Source organism: Rhinatrema bivittatum, chromosome 10 (genome assembly GCF_901001135.1).
Source record: "Rhinatrema bivittatum chromosome 10, aRhiBiv1.1, whole genome shotgun sequence".
In the NCBI taxonomy this organism is placed as follows: domain Eukaryota; kingdom Metazoa; phylum Chordata; class Amphibia; order Gymnophiona; family Rhinatrematidae; genus Rhinatrema; species Rhinatrema bivittatum.
In genome coordinates this window covers 60,485,328-60,511,835 of record NC_042624.1, presented here as the reverse complement: position 1 = coordinate 60,511,835, position 26,508 = coordinate 60,485,328, and the positions used below count along the sequence as shown (strand labels likewise).

The following is a 26,508-nucleotide window of genomic DNA, read 5'->3' as shown; positions in this document are numbered from 1 at the left end:
GACAGTATCTTTAATTCAAGAAAGCATGGGATAAACTCAGAGGATCTCTAAGCGACTGGCAGGGATGGGCAGACTAGATAGCAGAAAAAGACCGTATGGCCTATCATATCTCTATGACAAGTAATTATTTTTGGACTTGTCCTCCAGAACCTTGCCCAAACCTTTAAGCTGTTATTTATTTATAAAATCTTATATTCCACAACTTCCTGACATACAAGCTGATGCAATATCAGCGTGCGGAAAACAGGCACTCGTGATTGAGCATCTGCTCCAACTCGCGCCGATGCACCTCTCCAGGGCGTCTGATGTAATATTTAAATAGACTGTCGCAGTAAAAAAGAGGCACTAGGAGAAATTGTGCACCTCTAGCGCCTCCTTGGCAGTGATGCCCAGGAGAGGTGGCTGTTAGCGGGTTAGGAAAACAGACGCTCAATTTTCGAACATCCGTTTTCCCAAACTGTGCACAGCCACAAGTTAGGAAAATGGATGCTTGTTAATTGAGCATCCCTTTTCCTAACCTGACTGCCAGCACACTTTTTTTGTAAAAAAAAAAAAAAAAGTTTTCCTTTTTTGGTTCCTCTGACTTAATACCGTCATGATATAAAGTCGGAGGAACTACAGAAAAGCAGTATTTTCTGCTTTTATGTAAACCTTTTGGGCTCCTTAAGAATTAACACCTGCTCCAGGGCAGGTGTTAAATTTTTGAGGATAGAAATGCGTGGGTCAGGTGCACTTTTTTTTGCATCAGGGAGAAATAGCTAATAGCCTCATCAACATGAATTTACAGAATTTGCATGTTGAGTCGTGCACTGCACTGCATCGGCCTGATTGAACATTCAGTGTGGATTGCAATCAAATCTAATAAAACAAAGCACATATCATATACAACCAATTGAAATTAGCTTTAACCATCTTATCTGGCAACAAGTTCATACTTAATTATGCACTGACTGAAAAAAACCCACACTCTTAAATTTGTTTTACATTTGCTACCTGTTAGTTTCTGGGTGTGTCCCTTGGTCCTAGTATTTGAGTGTAGCGAAAACAATATTCTATTGATCTGCTTCATACCACTCGTGATTTTATAAACCTCCATCCAAACAAAAGGCAAGTCCACAAGAATGAACCATGCAGCAGACGTCCCTGCAAGGATAAGTTCAAGACAGTGGGGATGGGGACAGCACTGGAAGATTATGGCAGCTCATGTAAAAGCTTCCAACAAGCTGTCAAATTATATACAACACAGACTTTCTGAAACTACTTAAAAATACAAGAATTTATTTAGAGTAGCATACCAAAATATTTTGTTAAATCATTTACAAATTATAGGCTGAATATTAATAGCTATTATTTACAGCTCAATTTGGGGAAGCAAACTGTCCATCACAATTTTAATCACTATATTCAAACATGGATAAATGCACCCTAGCTTATAGTTTACTAAACGTCAAACTGCTCTATATTTACCTCGGTTTGCAATTTTTTTTTCTTTTTTCTTGTTTAAGAAGGCAGGCCAGCAGCTTTTGCACTTGGACTTTTCCACAGCTCTTGGGCTCGCTGCAGAGCCCGATGCCACATGCTATTTCATACTGGTTCAGCTTTAGAATACATTTCATGGGAGCAGGCAGCTGGCTCAGTGGAAGTGCTGTATGCTGCTATGCGGAGGGTCCCAAGACAGGGGATGCTGAAGAGTCAGCAGTCACAGCCCCTAGTGGGGGAGGGAGTCCTGGTTATCATTAAACATGACCCCTGGAGGCTGGATACAGGATTCCAGAAGGAGCCCTGCTGCAGGCCACCTGGCTCAAGACCGGTGTTGAAATGAGCAGATTAGAAATAGTGGGAGGCAAGGTCTATTAAAATAGGGAAAAATCTCCAGGTAGTTGTGAATAGTGGCTCACAGAGCTAGAATCCTAGCACTGGTTCCGATTAAGCTGGAAGAGAAAGGTAGCAGCACTGGGCAAAAAAAAAAAAAAAAAAAAGAAAACATTTCACACAGCTGGTTTTGAATGGGAAAAGACTGAAAGAGGTCGCTATGACTGCCCTTGGGTGTTGGGCAATATCATTTATGGCCAATGATACCTTACAGTGAATTAATACTTGGCCTCACTAATTTTTCCCTATACTTATAGAATGGGTGAGAAAATTCATTCACCATGGTGATCATGACAAACCATCTTTTAACAGTAACATGCTCCTCAAGTTTGACTGAAGCCTTTACAGAAAATGCTAACTATGCAGTAGATTTAAAATAAAAACAACTTGTGTTCCAAGCTTTTGGTTCCAGGACATCTTCTAAATGAAGTATCAAACTCCAGGATGTGCTTTAAAGGATTTTCTCACCCTCCCCCACGATGGGTACTGAAGTCCATTGCTGCACACACTGCAGTGGGTTCTATCTTGCGTTCAGGATATGACATAGCTGAAAATGCAAGATGCATTTTAGCAAGTTAGCCATAGGCTGTAGACGTTTGTCCTGAGCTGTGTCCGAGAGGCAATAGCAATGATGTGCAGCTCAATCCCAAATGTTCAGTAAAACCATACAATGTCCAATTAACCAACTTTTCTTTAAGCTCATTAATCATCCTGTCTTTACATTCTCATTTCATAAAAACACAATTTAAAATTGCCAGCAGTGTCTTAGGATTGGTAAAATAGGAAGCAAAATTTGAAGGGCAGAAGGATCTTTATTGTTTAGTGCTCCCTTGCACTTTTTAGCTTTTTCCTTCTTTCAACAGTTGATATAAGCTTAAGTATGTGAACCGATATGATATGTACTTTAATGTCGGTATAGAAAAGCTGTTAAATAAAATAAGTAAGCTTAGAGTTAGAACCTTGGGTACCACACTGCAACAGCTAAGATGTATTTACAGTTTTAGGTCAGAAATTCCAGATTAATAGTTCAGCACTCGCAAGGAGTTGAGGATGGTCAAGGATGCCAATTCCCAGAAGAGCAGATTATGTTGATCCCACAATGCCAGGCCCAGCTACAGCATCACTGTATTTCAGACCCTTCAAGAGAAGAAAGGAACCAGTGGCATGTGTGTCCATACCTTTGCTTCCAGTCCACCAGACAGGGCAGACATCTTTCTAAAGTTTGTTACTCACATGCTCTTCTACAAACGAGAAGCGGGACCAAATTATTTTGAAGATTGCTACTGCTTTTCCACCACCCCTACAAATAATTATCCAAAAGCCAATTCTAATGAGAATTGTGGCTTACCTGGTCTATTTTTGTTCTCACATCAGTTTAGAACTGCCAACTGACTTCACTTATTCAGGATGATCCAGTCCTTGTTTTTACCCCTATCTAGATATCTAGATAGAGAGAGAAAGAAACTGACTGACTTGTCCTATTGGGCTAAAACCCGGACTGGATCAACCTGTGACAAAAAATTAAACACACCTGGATTTATTTCTGATAAAAAAAATTGCTTGTTTGTTGATTTCAGGGCTTGGGTACAAATTGCTAATTTTTTTTTCTGATATTTTCAGTTTCTTTGCATGCTAAAGAAATATATCAGCAGAGGAGAGCCAGAAAAAAAAAAGCCTCACATATACAAGGTGGTGTCAGAAAAATCAATGCAAGATTTCAGATGCATATAATTGTTTTGGAGCCCATAGGTCTAGGAGAGTACCCTATCATACAAACAGTGGAGAGAAAATGCAATACAAAAAAAGAACTCTTAAACAGGATTGTAAACACTTTAATCAAGTTTTTTCCCCAAGCTAACTATGCTATGAAGCAGTTTAAAAATACTTCACCATATATTGGCATTAAGTTGTACTCTAACAACAAGCAAAGCTATAAAGGAATGAGCTGTTAGCTAAAGCCCTGACTCTAACCCTGGGGTATAATAGGGTTTCCTTACTGTCATATCTGGACAGCTGGAATATCTTCTCCAATGACCACTGGGTCTCAAGGATTAAACACAAGAAAGGCCTTTATGAGAACTCCCATTGTAAATCCAGAGTGACACTGATCCACTATCAAGTCCCAACCCCTGCATTTTCCAGTGACAGTTTGAAGAATTCATCAGCCATTTCCTCAACATGTCACTGTGATGTACGGAAATAAGTAGAAAACCCACTGCACAGAACGCTGTAAGCAGACAGATCAGAACCCAAAGACTTCAGTGCACAATACAGAGCAAAATCTCTCCTACTCTATCAAATCATGCTGTTCCACTGCTCTCATAAACAGAATTCTCTTTGCAGTGTAGCTTCAGGCTGGACAGGCAATACCACATGGGAGATGCGACTCCATAGCCCACTCAGCTTGTCTGTATTCATGCGGTTGTAAGAGTCTCCAGTGTGGGAGCTGGTAAATTTGGCCCACAGGAAATCCCGCACTTTCTCCTCGACATCCCGGATGCCAAGGTTGGGATCCAGCCTCTCATCTTCCAACAGTACAGTCAGCAATAGTGCTATGTCCTTAAAAGCTGCATTTTCATGGTCGCAGTACTTGTAAAAGATTAGAAGAGAGCCAGCAGGCAATGCCTCAAAGTGATGGACTACTGCCGCCTTCCCACCCTCTTGGAAGCCAGTACTCAGTGTGTGATCCACCTGCAGCTTTGCATCATCACTGTCCAGTGTAGCTTTACTGGCCCCATCAATGCTGACAATAGTGGCATTCAGGGAGGAGGAGTAGGCCTCTGCAATCCCACTGCTTAGACATTTCAGTGTATCTTTACCACCTCGAGCCGCTGTGAGCAATAAAATGGCAGGCTCAGAGTGCTGCTGTGAGGCATTGAGATGCCTTTCTAAGATTTTTTGGCTCCTAGCCCAAAACATAGGCTCTTGATTGACAAAATGGGACTTCAACAGGTTCATCTTGGTTTGAAAGGGTCGCAGAATATGGCTCTTATCCCATACTCCCTTCTGTCCCTCACGATTAAACCACAGGCCAAAAATCAGTATAAATATCAATGGTAGGAGCAGCAGCTTTGTATTCCAGCTCATGTGTGTCTGTGCACCATGGTCTGCACCAGGCTCTGTAGAGAGAAAAGAACAAGTAGTGAGATTGTGAAAGCCTTACGGTCAGTCAAGGCAAAAATTGTAGTTTTCTAATACAGCTTGTTCTTTATTTAAGGCATTCATAATGGAATTCTATCATTTATTTGTACAGTGCAAGAAATATATATACATTTTTACTCTCTAGCAGTACTTTCAACCAGAGTGCTGTAGCAAAGTCTTTGATGTGGGGCAGTAGCAGCCAACCCCAGCTTGATGCTCTTCCTCTGCTCCTGCCAGCGGGAGCCAGGGCTTCATCTGCTGCCTCCTCCTCAACAGCCTTCAGTCTGAGAGCCTGGAGCCCTGGTGTCTCACACCATATAGTCAAACATCCGAGAGGCCAGTGAAGGAAGCGGCAGGCCCAGGCAAGAAGCATTGCTCTCTTTCTGTAGGCAGGAAGGATGAGGGGGAGAGAAAAACACATGCATGGGAGATGGGGAAAGAGAACAATGCATGTGTGTGGGTGGGAGGAGAGGAATGGACGAGTGGCATGTAAAAGAGGATCCTACAGGGAGGGAGGGAAGGAGGTGTGGAGGGTAAAACTCCCCAAAATACCTGCAGATCCCAACCAAAGCTGTCAAGCAGCCAGCCAGCCATGATGGGACCCAACTGTATCACAACCATAATTCCTGAAAACATGCTAAAGTGCTAGCAATGCCCAATTTCTATCAATTTAGTTAGAAGTACATTTCCTGGCACTCTCGCAGACAAGTGATCTGCTAAATTTGGTTGGGTGTGCCACGAGCATGAAGGAAACTCAAAAGCATGCTGTGAGCAGCACTATTCTAGTGCAGTGGTTCTTTTCCCAGTCCTCGAGTACTCCTTACTACGCTAGTCAGGTTTTCAGGATATCCACAATTTAGTAATTTACAGATATTTCATATTCTGCCTTTTTCCATGAGTAGCCTTAAGAAGGATTACAAAACAAGTTTTAACTCAGTTGCAGTACATTGGTCAGAGGTCATTTACAAATCACAAATTAACCAATTTACAATGGACAGCACGGACAGTCCAGTGTGTATGTACAAGATATAGCTGCATACAAGGGAGGCCATGCATGTGAATATATTTCATGCATTTTTTTTTTTTTTTTTTAGTTTAAACGTTTTTATTATTTATACCAACATTGTCATAAATTACAGGCAGGATATCGGCCTGGAGAAGTTGTGTACTGACTTCTACTCAGACCTTGCAATATCGACATCCCACTAACACAGAACCAGCAACCCTTCCCCCCACCCTCCCTCCCTCCCCTAACTAAGAGGCAAATGTCCAAGGGCAGAATCCATGCACGTATTCAATCCTTCTGGAATTCCAACAGTTTGTAAATGCCCTCAAGAGGTGGACTCTATGACGACCTCAGCAATCATTGATGACCAAACTGCAGGAACGATGAGGTAGGGATTGCAAGTACGGGTCCCAAATCAGCAAGAATTGCCGGCGAGATCGGGGATCTGCTCGTGAGCTCAGTTCCTCCATTCGTAACAAGTGGTGTAAATGGTTACGCCAAGTCCAAAAGGATGGAGTATTAGAGTCCCGCCAATGCAACAATATGACTTTTTTTTTTTTTTTTGTAATTTAGGTTTTATTTGGTTTTCACCAACCAGGGTACAGGCAATATAACATATTCAATATCACAGAAAGAAAGATGAACCATGGTCAAACAGTGCAAGAAACCACTCCCTTCCCCCTCCCTCCCCCAATATGACTTTTTTCCCCACCAAACAAGCTTTGTGAATTAGAAGACGTTGACCTTTCTTTAATGAGATACGTGGGAAATGACCAAAAATAAAAAGCAATGGTGTTATGGGCAATTTAACTCCCAACAGGTCCATTAAATAAGATGCAATGTGTCCCCAGAATCGACGGACATTAGGACAGGCCCAAAAAGAGTGAGATAAATGCCCAATGGCTCCTTGACATTTACCACAAAGTGCACTTGGGACCAACCCCGAATGATGAGCCATTTGTGAGGAAACATAAGCCCTTCTCAAGAACTTATAATGCATCTCTCTATAATACATATTCACTGTTATATGATTAATTCATCCAAAGCTTGCTTTTAATATAGAAACTGTGAAAGCAAATATCCCATCCTTATTCCAGCGTTCAAGCAGTATTGCATAGGGTTCAATTTTCGTGATGGATTTTAAACTTTTATAATACTGGGACAACGTGGGAACCTTCTGGGTTTTAAAACGCATTACTTTTATTCAATGAGTTAACGACCTCCACAGACCCAGGTTCCAAAGGCAGTGACTGAAAATAATGCTTAAGCTGGAGGTAAGGAAAGACATGTGAGGTATCCAACTTGTACATAGATCGTAATTCAGGGAAAGTTAACAGCTGGCCATCGTCATTAATTACCTGGCCCAATCGAGTAATATCCAGTGTCTGCCATTTTTGAAACCTTTGGTCTGGGATCCAGGGAGAAAGGCACTATTTCCCTGTATAGGCAACAACGGAACACACATCCTAGGTATCTTCAACAACTTCGTGACTATCCGCCAAGTATCCCTTATCGGTTTGATTGATGGGGAGTGAAGTATAACAGAAGGGAGATCTTGGGATGGAGCCTGAACAACATAGGAGAGGGCATGAGGTACCACCAATGCCGACTCCGCAGAGAGGTGTACATAGGAAGATTGATCTAGCATCCAATCCCGTAGAATACGGAGGTTGCATGACAGATTGTAAAGCTGCAAGTCCGGGACTCCCAATCCTCCCTCACCCCAGCGCTCCTTAAGATCAACCAACGATATGCGTGCCTTCCCTCCCTTCCATAAAAAAATGCGAAGGGCTTTGTCAATGGATCTAAAATCCGGACCACTAATTAAAAGAGGTAAGTTTTGCAAAAGAAACAACCATTTTGGCAATATCACCATCTTGAATAAGTTGAGACGTCCACATAGGGAGAGTGGTAAATTATGCCAAGTGCGGAGCTTATCCAATGTCACTTGAAGTAGGGGCTTAACATTGGCCATATAAAGACTATTGGGAGAGGATGGGAGGATCACCCCCAAGTAGCGAAGGGATCCGTCAGCCCACCTTAGCGGAAAGTCACCCTGCCAGCTCTCTCTAAGGGTAGCCGGAAAGGCCAATACTTCAGACTTATTAGGATTAAGTCGAAGGCCCGCAAATCTGCCAAACTCAGCAAAGAGCTGCCTTAATGGAGGTAAAGAACACTGGGGCTTGGTCAAAAAAATCACCACATCATCAGCAAAAGCTACATATTTAAGAATTTCATTTTGCATGCGAATACCCCTTATCTGCTCAGTATTCAGAATGGACAGTAACAGAGGTTCCAGCTGTATTAGAAAGAGCAGCGGTGATAGGGGGCACCCCTGTCTTGTACCACGTGTAATAGAAAACACCTCGGAGTGAGCATTATTGGCAACAATAACTGCAGTAGGCTCATGATACAATAAACGAATGGCGTCTAGGAACCAGCCATCAAACCCCAGCTCTTGCAAAATGAAAAAGAGATATCCCCACGCCACTCGATCAAAGGCCTTTTCTGCATCAAAATTGATCAGAAGATATTGCTCCTCCATCACCTGACTCATTTCCATTGCCGCCAGGATCTTTCGAATGTTAAAGCATAGCGTTTCCGCACAAATCCCACCTGGTTTTCCCAATCAGTGTGGGAAGCACGTCAGCCAACCGATCTGCTAGAATTTTTGCCAATATCTTCTGATCAGCATTAAGAAGTGAGATTGGCCTATAGGAGGTCAGAGAAGTGGCATCTTTGCCCGGTTTGGCGATGAGTGTTATATGAGCTTGATTAACATGGTGTGGGTACTGTCCCTGGGCGATTAGTGTAGTAAAGGTCTGAGCCAGTACTGGACTGACTAAATCCACCAGACTTTTATAAAACTCTGCAGTGAACCCATCGGGTCCTGGCGCTTTAAAACGTTTGGACTGTATAATCGCCCGATGGATTTCTTCCTGTTCTAAGGGGCGGCTAAGCTGCTCCTTTTGTTCCATCGTGAGAACTGGCAAATCAAGCCTCTCACAGAACTGAGCACAAACTTCCGGTTGCCAGCCCCCCGTAGTATATAGGCTAGAGAAAAATGTCTGAAACTGTGCGAGAATTGCTTTAGTATCAGTATGCAGGTCCCCAGTAGCCGTACGTATTACAGGAATGTGCCTAGATGTTCGAGATGCCTTCACTAAGTTATGTAACAATCGGCCCGACTTATTACTATATTTATGCATTTGATATTGATAATAGAGTAGACTCTTTTTTTCCCTTTGATGAAGTAAAGTGTTAATTTTCCCCTGTACTCCCCGGTATGCTTCCCTGTCGCCCGGGAGATTTGTACGAGCCAAGCGCCTTTTAAGAGTCTGCAATTGAGTACTTAATGTAAGAAGACTCTTGTCTAATACTTTCCTTCGGCGTGCGACATAGGAGATAATATCTCCGCGTAACACCGCTTTGGCAGTGTACCAGAAAAGTACTGGGTTGGACTTGTGTTCCTCGTTAAGAGTCGCATAGTCTTTCCAACGCAATCGTAAGTATTCTTGGAAAGAAATATCATCAGCCAAAAAATAAGGATACCTCCATAGCCGATTAATGGGTGTAGAAGGGGAGATCTGCACATCTAACCAAATTGGAGCATGATCTGAGATAAGAATATCGCCAATACAAGCATCATTAACCTTTGTAAATTGTTTATCACTTATAAAGAAATAATCCAAGCGTGACCAAGTCGCATGGGCTCGAGATAAATGAGTGAAGTCTCTCTCGTTAGGATGTAATATCCTCCACACCTCAAGAAGATGAACCGACTGTTCGAGCTGTATTAAACTATTGCTAATTACCCGATCCCTAGGGCTAATTGTGGATTTATCTAGGTGTAAGTCTCTGACCGCATTAAAATCCCCCCCCAGGATAATGAAATCATCTAGATATGGGAGCAGCAACCCCTGTAAGGCACGCAGATAACCCACAGTATCATTATTTGGAGCATAAGCATTGCAAAGTATGATTGAGACATTGAAAATTTTTACAACTAATACCAGATATCGACCTTGCGGATCTTTCAACTCCTGTAAAATAGTGAAGGGTACATGTTTACCAAATAATATGGCTACCCCGGCTGACTTAGAGGAGGCCGATGCATAATACACATCCCCCACCCAACCTCTGCGAAGTTTTGCGTGTTCTACATCTGTAAGGTGGGTCTCTTGTAGGAACGCTACATCCACCTGTTTCTTCTTGAGATGGTTCAGTATTTTTGAACTCTTAATGGGCGAATTTATGCCACAAACATTCCAGGACATGAATCTAAGTCCACTAACTGGCATGATCTAGGAAAATTGCATACATACCGATCAACAAACATATAACAAGAACAGGAAGGTTCTCCCAGCTAAAACCCTCCTGTGAGATCAGCCCTTTGATAGAACAGAAAAGGACCTCCAGATCAACGTGCATGGAACCCATACCTTGCCAAATATGAAATATCCCATTCCCCCCTTCCTTCTCCCCTTCCCCTTCCCCCCCCCCCCCCCGTTCCCCCATCCCACCCCCCTTGCCATTCTTACACTAATAGAAGCCACCACCATGCATACAAACACCCCCCCCCCTACCCGAAGCATTCCAGCCCCATCCAGTCAACTTATAAAAGGATCTGGGACCCTGAAGGGCCCATAAGAAGGCACACTCGTATATATAATAAAAAAAACAAAAAACTGAGGAACTTGTAGGGTAGTCCAACAACTCGAACCTCTGGAACAGAGTCCCGGACAAAAATATCAACAGTCAGGCCCGTCGCATACAACTGCAGCGGAAGAAAGGAAAAACCAAAAACAATGGGTGAGGACCCAGAACTCAGCCAGCCAAGTCACCAAACAGAAGTTTAGCCAGCTCCGTTGTATTCAATCTGGTTCCTCACTGTTGCTGGGAGACCTCTGATTGCTCCCTTTGGAAGAAGCGCGCACAAACTCCTGTGCCTCTGCAAGCTCTGTGAACCACTTGACACCTTCGCGGGTGACCACCCGCAGTCGAGCCGGATAGACCAATGTGGCGCGATATCCCGAGTTGATAAGTTGGGTGCATACCGGGGCTAAGACATGGCGTTTTGCGGACAAGGCGGCTGAAAAATCTTGAAACACCATAACCTTCTTGTTCTCGTACATCAGCGCTTTTCCTGCCCTGGTAGCCTGCAAAATCTCCCCTTTGTGCACAAAATTGAAAATTTTTGCAATGACGATTCGAGGTCTCAGGTCAGAGTTCCTTTTCTGGCCTAACCGGTGTGCCCATTCTATGCATAGGGGCCCATGCGCATGTGTAAGGCCCAATTCTTTGATCAGCCATCCTTCCAAGAAAGTCACCAATTCCCGGTCAGGAATAGATTCCGGGAGGCCCAGGAAACGCAGATTTGACCTGCGAGACTGGTTTTCTAAATCTTCAAGACGGTCTGCCTGCTTTGCAACCACCATTTTAAGTGCTGCTACCTCAGCCTCCACGGTTTGTGCTCCGTCCTGCAAATCGGACACCCGATGTTCTAAGGTGGAAAATCGCGCCTCACACCCCGCGAACGCCGATGCAAGTTCAGTAAGTTTGGTCGAGATACCTTTCAGTTCCGGGCCCAGCAGCTCCGAGATTGCGGTCTTTATTTTGGAGATCGCCGCCTTTGCCGGCGGGGGTGGTGTGACCGGCGCCATATTTGCTTGCACCTCCGAGCCGCGCAGCTTGTCTTTTTCCTTTTCCTTTTGTTTTAAACGAGCTGCCATATCGCTCACCAAGCTCAAATAACGTTCAGGACAGGTTCCCAAAGTGCCTCGTAAAGTGCCTTAGCCAGAATAGCCGTGGATGGAGCTGGATGCGGGAGGGTCGGCGCTGCGAGGGAAAAATCACGGCTTTCCCCTGCACTGCATCACGTGACATTTTTTTTTAAAATTATGAATATCAATCTGGTTTTTAGGATATTCATAATTTAAAAAAAAATATGAATGAGATATATTCATATGCATGGCCTCCCTTGTATGCAGCTGTGTGTGTGTGTGTGTATATATATATATATATATATATATATATATATATATATATATGATCAGACCACATGTCTTATTTTTTAATGTGTTTCAAATTAAAATATTTTATGCATCATAGAATAGCACAGTCATTCAACAGGCAATTAGCGTAGTTGCTTTTAATAAAGGTTTGGACAAGTTCTTGCAGGAAAAGTCCATAAATCGTTAACCAGGTAGACCTGGGAAAAGCCACCACTTGGTCCCTGGGCATTAGCAGTGTGAGGTCTGTCTATTATTTGGGATCCTGCCAGGTACTCGTACCCTGGATTGGCTGCTGCTGGAAACAGGATAATGAGCTTGATGGTTTGATCCAGTATGGCAATTTTTATGTTCTCTTTTAAACTCACTATGCTAGTGGCCTTGCCCACGTTTTCTGGCAAAAGATTCCACAGCTTGATTGTGTGTTCAGTGAAAAAATACTTTCTATGATTTGTTTTATATCTGCTGATTGTTATTATGGAACGTCCATTTCTTTTCATATTATTTGGATGGTTAAATAACTTTCTCCTATTTACTTGTTCCACCCCACTCCTGATTTTATAAAAACTTAACGTATCCCCTTCTCAGCAGTCTTTAAGAACACTGTTGGCCTTTCTTCATAATGGAGCCCTATCTCCTTTATTATTTTTGTTTCCTCTCTCTCCCTTTTCTAGTTCCGCTGTGTTTTTTGAAATTGGGCAACCAGAACTGCATATAGTATTCAAGGTGCCATCACACCATGGACTGATACAGAGGCAATATGATATTTTCTGTTTTATTCTCCATTCTTTTCCTAATAATTCCAAGCATTCTATTTGCTTTTCTGACCACCACCCCACACTGAGCTGATGTTTTCAATTGTCCTCAAGGTCCTTTTCCTGGGTGGTGATTCCTAATAAGGAGCCCAGCATTGAGTACCTGTAGGTGGGATTATTCTTCCCTTTGTGCATCATTTTGCACTCTTCTGCCTTAAATTTCATCTATTTAGATACCCAGTCTCCTAGTCTCACAATTCCTCACAATTTACTGCCAGTTCCAACAGCTTTTAATAACTGTCATCTGCAAATCTGATCACCTTAGTCATAAATGATTTGAAAAAGGTAAAGAGTATGTTAAAGTGCACAGGTCATAGTAATACAGTAATAACAGCAAAAGACCAAATGGTTCAGTCTGCCCAGAAAGTTTCTTAAGGTAGTAACCTCCACTCCGTGCAGGTTACTCCCAAGCCTTATGTTAAGGGTAGTAATAATACTAGCAACATTTACAGGGTGAGCAGCCTTGATAATTCAGACAATGCTGCTTGAATGTGCTTTGCATTTGGACTTTGCTGTAGAAGCAGTCCTGTGCTTTTTCCCTAATGTTTGCATATTGGTACTCCCCAGACAGTAAAAGTCAGGTCTCAGTGTTGGCTGTCATCCGACTCCTATTCCTCTTTTACCCCCTTCGTTGACATGGACAGCGAGGTTGCAATGGCATCAAAATCAAGAAAGCTAATTGGCTAAGGATAGTAACTGCCGCTCCCATGCAGGTTACCCCCATGAACCAGTTTGCTCAGTTTCTTATACTGACTGTACTGTTTTAATAGTTGATTCTACTATAAGTTACTTTTCTGTTATTTTTAACGTTGACTTCCTTTTTCTTCCCTCCTTAACTCATCTTTTGTTTGTTTTACCTTGAGCTGGTTAAAAGTTAGATGTAATTTCTTTTCTGTTACCAATCTTTTGTTCCTATATAGTTCCATGTAAACCGATGTGAAGTGCAATCGAACATTGGTATAGAAAAGCAATAAATAAATAAATATTTCTATGCTCTAGCCTTTAGGGATTCACAGTTTTTATCCCATGCCTTTTTGAATTTGTTTACTGTTTTTTTCCTCACCACTTCTTCCAGAAGGCTTTCCAGGCATCAAATACCCTCTCTGTGAAGAAATATTTCCTGATGTTGATTCTGAGTGGGGTTTCATTTCGTGACCCCTAGTTCTACTGGCTACTTTCTAATGGAAAAAGGTTCGAAGTTTGTGCATCAGTAAAACTTTTCGGGTATCTGAAGGTCTGTATTGTGTTTCCCCTGCACCTCCTCTCCTCCAGGCTCCTTCAGCCTCTCCTCTTAAGTCTTCTGATGGAGACCCCACACCATTTTGGTCACCCTTATCTGGACCATCTCCATCCTGTCTCTATTCTTTTTGAGATATGGTCTCCAGAACTGAACATGGTATGCCAGATGAGGCCTCACCAAGGACCTGTACAATGGCATCACCACCTCCTTTTTCTTTCTAGTTATTGCTCTCTCTATGCAGCCCAGCATTCTTATGGCTATAGCTATCGCCTTGTCATACTGTTTTGCCGCCTTTAGATCGCCAGACACTATCACTACTAGGTCCCTCTCCCAGTTTGTGTACATTAGACAATTGTGTACATTAGAAATTCCCTGTATTCCTCTTTTTTGGGATTCTTTATACTTATTGAACGCTATTCTTTTTGCCTGTATTTTTCAGTCACCTCTTTTGAGAATAAGATCTGTTTCTTTTTCCTCTAACTTTTGTTTACTTTTCTAACATATAGATTTGTTGCCTTTGTAATAGCTCCTTTAAAATTTGGCCCACCGTTGTTCCACATCACCTATTATTTCCTGGTCTTCTAGTTTCTCCTCCAGGAACATCTCCATTTTGACAATATCTGTATTTTTGAACTTCAAAACTCAGGTCTTTGTGCGACTTCTCTGTATCTTATTTGCAATATCAAATCAAACCGTCTGATGATCACTGGTGCTCAGGTGGGCACCTGCCTAGACATTAGAGACATTATCCCCATTTATGAGCACTAGATAGAGGATCATGCCTTCCCTCATGGGTTCCATTACCATTTGTTTGAGCATAGCAGATTCCGCAGAAGGGATACCCAATCCACATCTGGCAGATTAAAATAGTCAATGTGCATAAAATCGAAGATGCCATGTGGTTTGTCCACAAATATAATACTCCACCACTATCCCTATCAGTAGATGCTGAAAAAGCATTCGATATGGTGCACTGGCCTTACTAATTCCAAACATTGGGATTTGGAGCTCACTTCTTACAATGGTTGGGGCAATTGTACCATTCCCCGAGGGCGTGTATTAAGGTCAATGGGGGATACTCTCCAACATTTACCGTTAAGAGGGGTACACGCCAGGGTTGCCTGCTTTCCCCACTGCTCTTTGCGCTATTCTAGAACCCTTTGCAGTTAGGGTCCGTCATAATGCTGACATCCAGGGGATTAATTTGGGGCATCTCACCACTAAGCTATCACTCTTTGCTGATGACATCTTGATTATCCTCATGAGACCCCATGCGTCCGTGCAAGCCTTAACTGGGGAGCTGGAGACTTTCAATAGTATGTCCGGCTTTTGAATAAATTGGGATAAATCCGAAATCCTGAATATTAGTGTTAAACATACAGAAGCAGGGAAAATTAGGAATGACTTCCACAACAAATGGACAGATGGCAAAATTAAATATTTAGGGATATATCTTAGTGCCAATCAAGACCTTTTTTCTATAAATTACGATACTCTCTGGCAAAAACTCTCTAAAGAATTGGAAAAATGGAGTTGCTATCAGATTTCTTGGTGGGGGACGTATGGCTGCAGTGAAGAAGATGACAGTCTTGCCTAAACTCATGTATCTCTTTCAGACTCTACCAATTAGGATACCTCCTAAACAGTTTGTGATTTGGCAGAAAAAAAAGTTATGCATTATATATGGGGAGGTAAGCGCCCCAGGGTGGCCAGGAGAGTGTTATTTCTCCCTAGAGCTCAGGGAGGCCTGAGATTTATGGCTCCGAAAGGGGGAGAATTTGAGGGGGCATAAAGAATATCACCATAGTACCTATCTATATGCCAACAACACATTTACTCCTGGGTTTGACAGCCTGGCTTTCCAGGAATGGAAAAGTAAAGGGATCCAGAAGTGGGGACACTTATGGGAGACAGACAAACTTAAACCATTTCAGAATTTACAATTAGAGTTTGGCCTGATTCGGCGATCTTCCCTTATACCCAAATCGCTCATTTCTCTGCTACAGCTTCACTTAGGGGTCCTCTCTCACAGGAGGAATCTGACTTTGAAAAACTTTGCTCTAGGGCAGACAGGGCCACGAAGGTGGTATCCTTGATATATGCCAAGCTATGTCAAAAAGAATGGACCAAAGCTTCTCACATTAAAGCGTGGGAGGCAGATTTAGGACTAGAGATGTCCCCTAGAGAGTGGAAAATATTTTGCTCCATGGGCAAGGGCTTTATAGCTGCACATTTAGTGGAAAATGCCTTTAAACTTCTTTATTGCTGGTACTTATACCCACAAAAGCTGCATATTATGAATGGGACTATTAGCCCCTTCTGTTGGAGGAAGTGCAAAACCATAGGATCCTTTTTACACATGTGGTGGGAGTGTCCTGCAGTAAGCACACTATGGGGTGAGATTAATGACTGGCTACTAGGGATGGGGATTACCCGGGATCCACTGTCCATTAAACAAGCACTGTTGGGGGCCTCGCTTTCAAATCTACCTAGCAGCATCCACACCCTGGTAAGATATGTATGTACTGCCACACGTTGTGAAATTGCGAAAAAATGGGTGACGCAGATTACTCCAAGTCTTAAGGAGATACAACACAGAGTTGAGTCAATTTATTTATTAACAAAGATTTTGGCACACAAGCATGACACATTGTCTAAATTTCAGGCCAATTGGCAGCTGTATGAGACATGAAAGGCTCATGCTCTGCATTCGGCTGATGGTACAGGGGGCAGTACGACATAGGCCATTTATTTTGCTGTAATATTTCACATTATGTCTACTGGGATACTACTCATTGACCACAATTATGTGATTTATGCTACTTTACTACTCCTTCCACGAGTTCTTTAGCAGGGAAAGGGGGGGGGGGAAGGTGGGAAAGGAACTGAGGAGGGGATACTGAGAATATTCTGAGTGACACTAAGGTTACAAGACCAGGCACATTGGTATCTTACACACACTAGTTATGCATTACTGTAGGAATTTAACAGTTCTCCCAATGTTTCCTTTTGTTCACTCTATTTGCAATACCAGTTTTGTTGCTGTATTATTGTATATTATTTTTGATGGCACTCAAAAAAGTTTTAAATAAAAAAAAAAAAAAAAAAAAAAAAGAAACTGACATTTAGTCCTCTTCTGTTTCCTGTCTTAACTAGTTAGCAATCCACAATAGGACATTGTCTTCTATCTCTTGACTTGGTAATTTCCTAAAGAATCTCATGTAAGACTGTCAAATGCCTTCTGAAAATTCAAATACACTAGATCAACTGGTGGCTCTTCAAAAAAAAAAAACTTTCCCCCCTTAAGCTACAGCTATCTATATGGCCAACAGTTTTGTTTTTAAGAATAGCTTTTACCATTTTGTCCGGCACAGAAGTCAGACTCACCAGTATATAGTTTCCTGGGTCACCCCTGTAGAACTTTTTAAAAATTTGGTGTTATACTGGTCACCCTCCTGACTTCAGTTACTGTGGCTGTTTTAAATGATAGGTCACAGATTACTAGCAACAGGTTTTCAATTTCATGCTTAAGTTTTGAGAACTGGAATGTAGAAAGGTGGATCTATATACAGGCAACAACCAACAAGGACTGAATTACATAGTCTGGGTAAACAGATAAGCATGGGTGTAGCTTGCTTATTGCGGTGGTTAATACACCTAATTAATTAAGCTATTTCACTTAGAGGCAGTTCCAACACTGCTCTCTACATTAATGGCGGGGGTGGAAGGGAAATAGAACCAAATAGGTTACTAAGGGCCAAGAGTAACAGATAAGTATGAGAAAAAAAAAGTGCAAAAGCTTGCTGGGCAGACTGGATGGGCCATTTGGTCTTCTTCTGCCGACATTTCTATGTTTCTATGTTTATGTTTAATACCATCTGGTCCTGGTGATTTATTACTCTTTAGTTTGTCAATGCTTATTACATCTTCCAGTTTCACAGTGATTTATTTAGTTGCTCATCAAAGATTGTTTCTAGTGTGAGTGGCACCATCCTCCTCAATAAAGATGAAGGAAAATAATCCTTGTACAGTATCACAGTATTTCTCAGCCTGCAGTTCTTATAACCATTTCCATAATTTTTACCTTTTTATAACAATTATAGCACCAAAACACTTAGAAACTTTTTGTCTCATCCACTCCTAAGCACTAAGACAATATTATCCTCTGTGGATTATGGGAACCTGGAGTTCTGAGAAAAGATTTTCCAAAATACCAGAGATTCCTAAAACAGAGGATAAAGATTTTTATATTTACTCTATAAAGTGCCATCGACTATAGACAGACAAAGGAAGGGCTCTAGCCATCTTAAACAATTCTGAGAAGGTAGGCTACAGGGCTTCCAAAAAAATCTACAAGTCTTTAACACATCTCATTAAAGCACATGAAGATGGAGCTCTTCACCTAGTGCAGCAAGAGATCAAAGTCTAGCCTAAGACTCAAAGACCATTACACATGAGAATCAGAGGTTTTCCTGGATATACTGCACAAGAATAGGGGAAGATGAATGGGAATAAGACTGCCTGAGTGTACTGAGTAGTATGTGTAAAAATCTGAAAATATCAGCCTTACCTTTAGCTAAAGGCTGCTTCCCAAATAACAGTTTTTTCTCTTTGGTGGGTTCAGTCTTAATTCCCGATTCATCTGTAAAACAAAATTAATAAGTTGGAGATGTATACTCTTACAGTATAACACAAAGTAGATGCATTTCATAGTTTTACTGATTCTCCAGTGAGCTCAAACAGCGTATGGTATAGATGGAGTTCCAGAATGAGTGGGAGTTATTTAAAATTGTTTATATCCCGCCAATCCAATAGTTCTTGGCAGGTAATTTCATATATATAGCATAGTGCAATGAATAAAACATACAGTATATAATAGTAAAAATAGTTAAATATTTATATATACAGTATCAAATATAAGACAGAAGCAAATAAACAGCGTTCAATTTCTTACAAAGCTACTGAATATAGCAAAATTGCTTACCTTGTAATAGGTGTTATCCCAGGACAGCAGGATGTAGTCCTCACATATGGGTGACGTCATTCACGGAGCCCTTAAGCGGGAAAAACTTCTGGCAAGTTTCTAGAAGCTTTTAACTGGCTGCCTGAGGCTACTGAGCACGCCCGGCATGCCATGATATTCCCTGCCACAGGGGTCTCACTCCAGTCTTGTATGTAGCAATAAGCGTTAGCAAATGTAAAATAATAAAGTCTGAGGCCCAACTCCGCGGGGTGGCGGGTGGGTTCCGTGAGGACTACATACTGCTGTCCTGGGATAACACCTATTACAAGGTAAGCAATTTTGCTTTATCCCAGGACAAGCAGGATGCTAGTCCTCACATATGGGTGATTAGCAAGCTAGAGGCTGAGTCATTGTCCATGCAGTTAGCAGTAATGCATTTTTGAGGAAATGATGCAGCCGAAGATCACAGCAGGTTGGATGTAGAAGGAGTTGGGATTAAACTGGAAACAAGTTCTTTAAGACAGATTGTCCATAGGCTGCATCCTGTCGTCCTTCCTTGTCCAAACAGTAATGAGCTGCAAAGGTGTGAAGGGAACTCCATGTTGCTGCTTTACAAATGTCAATGATTGGCACTGAACGAAAATGTGCTACTGAGGTTGACATTGCTCTTACTGAATGTGCCTTTATTCGCCCTTGGAGAGGAAGGCCTGCTTTTTCATAGCAAAATTGTATGCAATCTGCTAACCAATTAGATAGAGTATGTTTTCCCACTGCTTTACCTGGCTTATTTGGGTCATAAGAGACAAAAAGCTGATTGGATGTTCTGAGGGACGTAGTGCGATTTAAATAAAAAGACAACGCACGTTTACAGTCCAAAGTATGTAGAGCTCTTTCACCTTGGTGAGAGTGAGGCCTTGGAAAGAATGTGGGTAAAACTATTGTTTGATTTAAGTGGAATTCCGTAACTACCTTAGGAAGGTATTTTGGATGTGTTCGGAGAACCACTCTGTCATGGAGAAACTTTGTATAAGGTTCATATGTGACAAGTGCTTGTAACTCACTAACCCTTCTAGCTGATGTGATGGCTATGAGGAAAATAGTTTTCCATGTGAGAAATTTAAGTTCACAGGAATCTATGGGTTCGAAAGGAGAACGCATTAAGCCTGTTAAAACCAGATTCAGGTCCCATTGTGTAGCTGGAGGCCGAATTGGTGGTCTAAGGTGAGTTAGACCTCTCATAAATCTACTGACGAGAGGTTGTGTGGATATAGGTGCATCTCCTATCTTGTGATAAGCGGAGATTGCGCTCAAATGCACTCTGATTGACGATGTCTGAAGACCAGAGTCTGAAAGATGGTACAAATAGTCTAGAAGAGAAGTAGTGGGGCAAGTGAAAGGATCAATATTGTTTTGCTTGCACCAGAAAGTAAACCGTTTCCATTTGAAAGAATAATTCCTTCGTGTGGAAGGTTTGCGTGAAGCTATAAGCACTTGAGAAACATTAGTTGAGAGATTAAGTGATTGTAGGATTAAGCTTTCAACATCCATGCCGTCAGGGATAGGGATTGAAGGTTGGGATGGCGCAACCGACCCTGATCCTGAGTGATGAGATTGGGAGCTACTCCCAGGCGTATTGGATCCTTGACTGACAGGTCTAGCAGTGTGGGAAACCATACTTGTCGAGGCCAATATGGGGCTATGAGTATCATGGACCCCTTGTCCTTTTGTAGCTTCACCAGTGTCTTGGTGATAAGCGGTATTGGAGGATATGCATATAGTAGGCCTGAGTTCCAAGGGCGAGCAAAGGCGTCCTTGGCTGGTTGGTTCTTCTGTTTGTGCAGAGAACAGAAGCTGTCCACTTTGTGGTTCAGATGCGACGCAAAGAGGTCTGTTGTTGGTTGTCCCCAACGTTGGAATATTTTGATCGCTATAGAGGGATTTAGAGACCATTCATGTGGTTGGAACTGGCGACTGAGCCGGTCTGCTAGTACATTTTGAATCCCTGCTAGATAAGTGGCCTGTAGGAACATTGAGTGGTTCAAGGCCCAGTCCCAAATTTGTGCCGCTTCCTGACAGAGGAGATACGAACCCGTACCTCCCTGTTTGTTGATGTACCACATGGCTACAGTATTGTCTGTCTGGATTAGTACAGTCTTGCGTGAAAGGCAGTCTTTGAACGCATGTAGCGCATAACGTATAGCTTGAAGTTCCAGGAAATTGATTTGATATGTAGCTTCGAGTTTTGTCCAAGTTCCTTGAGTTTGAAGAGAGTTTACATGAGCTCCCCATCCCAAGATGGATGCATCTGTAGTTAATGTTATCTGGGGGATCGGTTTTTGGAAGGGTAGGCCCTTGCGCAAATTTTCCTTGATAGTCCACCATTGTAGCGAGGAGCGTAGTTGGTGGGTTACTTGGATTTGATAATGTAGTGGTTGTATGGCTTGGATCCATTGTGATTGAAGAGTCCATTGGGTTAGTCGCATGGCAAGTCTTGCCATAGGAGTGACATGAACCGTTGAAGCCATGTGGCCTAGTAAGATTAGAAACTGATGAGCTGTCGCTTGTGGTTGTATGGACAGGGAGTACGCCAACTGGGACAGCGCTTGTGCACGGTCTTCTGGAAGAAAAGCTTGTGCAAGGTTTGTGTTTAATTCTGCCCCTATATATTGGAGTAAATGAGACGGGTGCAGGTGGGATTTTTGATAATTTATGAGAAATCCCAGTTTGTGAAGTAACTGTATTGTGTAATGTAGAGAAGTTAGTGCTCCTTGTTGTGACTGACTTTTTATTAGCCAATCGTCGAGATAAGGAAACACATGAACACCTTGTTTGCGCAAATGTCCTGCTATCACTGCTAGGCATTTGGTGAATACTCTTGGAGCTGAGGCTAGGCCGAATGGCAAGACTCTGTATTGGAAATGCTGATGCCCCACCTTGAATCTGAGGTACTTGCGATGAGGTGGGAATATTGGTATGTGAGTGTATGCATCTTGAAGATCCAGAGAACAAAGCCAATCCCCTTTTTGTATGAGTGGAAGCATGGTGCCTAAGGACACCATTCTGAATTTTTCTTTTCTTAGAAATTTGTTGAGATTTCTGAGATCTAGAATGGGACGTAGGCCTCCGGTTTTCTTTGGAATGAGGAAATACCGGGAACAGAATCCTCTTCCCTTCTGAGTGTGTGGTACGTGTTCCACAGCTTTTGCTTTCAGAAGAGCAGATAATTCTGCTTGTAATTGAGGAATGTGTTCGAGATAGGAGTTTTGTGGTGGAAACTCCTGAGGGAGAGATGTGAAGTCTAGGCGGTAACCTTGGTGAACTATGGACAAGACCCAGTGATCTGTTGTAATGTTTGCCCATTCTGTGTAAAATTGGGAAATTCTCCCTCCAACTGGCAATTCGGGATAAGGATTGGGTAGTTGGCTCTGCACTCTGGGATGACTTTCAAAATCCAGAGGTGGAAGCTGTTTGAGGCGGAGGCTGTGGCCTTGCAGCTCGTTGCTGTCTTTGCTGAGGACGTTGTTGAGTCCTTGGAGGCCGTGATCTAGAGGCCTGAGGATAATATCTCCTTGGTCTGTAGAAAGGACGCTTTGTGTCCCTACGTGGCGGCCTGCGAGTTGGATGAGATGCAGTGTCATGTGACAAAGTGGAGAGCTGCTTCAAGGTTTCTGAGTGTTCTCGAAGCTGTGCCACAGCATCTTGCACCTTTGTGCCAAACAAATTATCACCTTGGCACGGTAAGTCCACTAATTTGTCCTGGACTTCAGGATGTAAATCCGAAGCCTTCAGCCAGGCCCATCTTCGTGCACTGATGCCAGATGCCGCAGTTCTTGACGAGGTTTCGAAAGCATCATACGCTGCTCTTACCTCGTGCTTACCAGCATCTAGACCTTTTTGAACAATTTGCTGTGCTGCCTCTTGTTGTTGCTGAGGCAGGGATGGGAGAAATTCTTCTATTTGCTTCCAGAGATTTCTCTGGTGCTGCGTCATATAGAGCTGATATGCAGCAATCTTCGAGTTCAGCATGGCTCCCTGGTAAATTTTTCTTCCCATAAGGTCTAAGAATCTGTTATCCTTCCCAGGAGGGATAGAGGCATGCGTTCTGGATCTGCGTGATTTCTTTTGAGCAGATTCTACAACTAAGGAGTTGTGTGGGAGATGAGGTTTTTCAAAACCTGGGGCTGCTTGAACTAAATACGTGGAGTCCACTCTCCTGTTTACTCCAGGGGTTGTGCAAGGGTGTTCCCAAATTCTTTGCTGAAGTTGCAACAGTACTTCATGCACTGGGATGGCCAAATTATGTTTTGGAGGATCCACAAATTGTAGTATCTCCAGTGTCTGTTGTCGTTCATCTTTTTCGGCTTGGAGCTGAAAAGGATTGGACTCGGACATCTCCTGAATAAAAGAGGAAAAAGACAGGTCCTCTGGAGGGGACTGCTTCTTAGCCTGAGGCGGAGTATTCTCAGATAAAAAATCTTCTGAAGAATGCTCGGATTGAGTGTCAGACCATGTGTCTGATGTAGGTTGGTACTGATTAGGTTCCAGCCTTTCAGATGGGGAAACTCCAGATGGTCCTTGCAAGGGATCCTGAATATCTGGTGAACCATCACTGCCTTCACCTTCCATTTCTTCTTCAGGCTCTGTAGGTAAAGATGCTAAAAGGTCTTAATACCTTTTTGTGAGTATTGCATGTAATCTTTTCTCAGAAGAGGCTTCTGGAGCAGGCATGGAAGTATGTTTATATTTTCCTGATGCCTTCTTTGATGAAGAAATTTTCCCTTGTACAGGAGCTCTAGTTGGAGCTAGGGTGTAATGAGGCATCGATTGGGAAGTAGTTGGCATCGATGAAGTCAGGAATGAAAACATGGAAATGGGAACCATTGATGAAATGGGCCTAGAAGCCATTGTGGACATCGAGGTTTGTGAAATAATCGATGCCATCGATGGCTCCGGCATTTGGAATGGTACCGGCATCGCAGAGGTAGAGTATGGCATCGAGGAAGTCACTGGATATATCTGTGACGATGAGGCGGCTGGTATCGGTTGAGTAGCCGGCATCGCTGATGAAAACCTCGGCAAGTCTTCCAGCATCGACAGGGCTGTTACCACAGGCGCTGTAGCCGGTATCGGCATCGAAATCGATGACGGCATCGACTCTGTAGTCGGCATAGACTGAACAGTCGGCATCGACCCGGTGGTCGGCATCGACACAGGGGTCGGCATCAGCGATGACGCCGGTATCTTCTCCTTCAGGGCATCGATGACTATCTGCTTAATCAATGTGGTTAAGTCAGTGACCGATGTCTGTGGCATCGATTCCTGTCCGGATGTTAGAGGTCGATGATATCTTTTGTCTTTTAGGTACCGGTTCCTCCGGCGGTGGTAATGGAGGAATTGAACGGTGCCGTCGGTGTTTATGTTTTGGACGAACTTCGGATACCGATCTTGTCGATGACGCGGAGGGTGTTGGTGAGGAGGCATCCCCCGAGCCCTCTGGGATTCTTTTCTTTATTAATATCTTTTTTGTTATGCCCACCGGTGAGGATTTAGTGGAAGTTGTTGGCGATGGCGTTGTCCGAATTTGAAAAATTTGAGCCATCTTCTCATGACGAAGTTTCCTATCTTTCACAGTCATTTCTTGGCATTGGGCACAAGCCGCGATGTCATGGTCTCCACCAAGACAGCGAACGCACTCGACATGCGGGTCCGTAATCGACATAGTCCGGTTGCAGGCCGGACATTTTTTGAAGCCCGAAGTTTTTTCAGTCGACATCCGTCGATGAATCCGGTCTTTCTTTTTGGCGAAAAAACGTATGGTGTTTGTCACCAGCCGGTGACAATTGAGTGAGACCTGTAAAGGGGAAAAAAGTTATAAAAACTTTTCTAGTAGTGAGGTAACTCACAGGGCTCCTATGAACCGCGATGCAGTTAGCAGCGCGGAAAAAAAGAAGACTGGAGTGAGACCCCTGTGGCAGGGAATATCATGGCATGCCGGGCATGCTCAGTAGCCTCAGGCAGCCAGTTAAAAGCTTCTAGAAACTTGCCAGAAGTTTTTCCCGCTTAAGGGCTCCGTGAATGACGTCACCCATATGTGAGGACTAGCATCCTGCTTGTCCTGGGATAAATATATGTTCTCTGACAGATAAACCATTTAGGTACCCATATTTTTATTTAAAGCCTAGATCCTATATATATGTGGGTACCTAAATGGTTTATCTGTCAGAGAACCCTAAAAAAGGGTAACACTACTAATATTTTAAAAGATTTGATAGATACTTAATGTAGTAAGCTTTATTATACAATGGCAAAGAATATCAAAACTATTCAAAAGATAAAAATGGCTCAAAAACAAATATGTATATCACCTGTCCGAGTCAATCATTCCTCAATCACACCACTTCTAAACGCTATTATAGTGTTATATATATATATATATATAGTGTATATAGATAGCTATCTGGAGCAGACTTGAATGCCTTCTTGCATTCCAAATGCTGTGATGTTAGTGTCGACACAGATGTGATGTTAGAATGTATACACATATAAATCCACACATCTAAGTTTAGACATCCCATAGAACAGGTCTAAACTTAGCCGGGTACACTTATCCAGTTAAGTGCACACATACTTTTTGTGCGTATAACTTTTAGTTGTATAAGAGACTTATATGGCTAAGCAATGGCCGCTGAATATGTAGGCACATATGCAGCTAAATAGCGGACGCTGAATAAGTCCTGCTTATCTGGCTAAATAGCACTGAACATGCTTTGAATATCAGGCCCTAAGACTTTATTAGAAAGAGATTCAGGTACAAACTTTACCTGGTATACACGTATTCCTTATGCATAACAAACTACAATGAACAAACATGTTTACATTTACAAAATCCCTCTCCCTGAATTGAGTTTAGTGTTGATATAATCAACTGACTGATGCAACACAAGCCAGTCAGTCGGTCAGATATTGTGTATGTTTGGGCACCAGGTGGTGCACAGAACAGTGGAAGGTGTACTGTGCAAATAATCTGCTTTGTCTGCAAAGCTCTCTCTGTCAGGCTTCCACACATACACACACAGGTAGAGACAGGCATGCACCCAGGCTCCCACACATGTAGGCTCATACACACAGGCCCCCGGCACACAGATGAGATAGGCACATGCAGGCAGACGCACACATACAGGCTCAGGCAGAGATGCACAGAGGTGGAGACACACAGGCTCCTATAGATATACACACATAGGATGCCCACACAGGCTCCCACACTGATAGGCTGTTATAGACCAGTCTACCCAAGCAATGCCCGGCAATTTTTGCTAGCTATTTATAAACAGATAAACACCCATCTTAATGAGCATTAATATTATATTTAAATGCTAAATTAACTGAGAAAAAAAACCCACAATAGCTAGAATCAATCCATCCTCCCCTATCCACATACTTGTCTTCAAGGTGAGACAAAA

General features: G+C 42.7%; 1 protein-coding gene across 2 annotated transcripts in view; it reads right to left on the bottom strand.

Annotated features, from left to right (window-relative positions):
* Positions 1-1,258: 1,258 nt before the first annotated feature.
* The window catches only part of TOR1AIP1 (torsin 1A interacting protein 1), a 90,740-nt gene continuing 65,490 nt past the window's right edge, over positions 1,259-26,508 (bottom strand). For both annotated transcript variants that reach the window (XM_029618904.1, XM_029618905.1), the window contains exons 11-12: positions 18,656-18,727; positions 1,259-4,991 (exon numbers count right to left, since the gene is read on the bottom strand). In XM_029618904.1, coding sequence (XP_029474764.1) covers positions 4,192-4,991; positions 18,656-18,727 — 872 coding nt within the window. In that variant the 3' untranslated portion in view covers positions 1,259-4,191. The remainder of the gene's footprint in view (positions 4,992-18,655; positions 18,728-26,508) is intronic.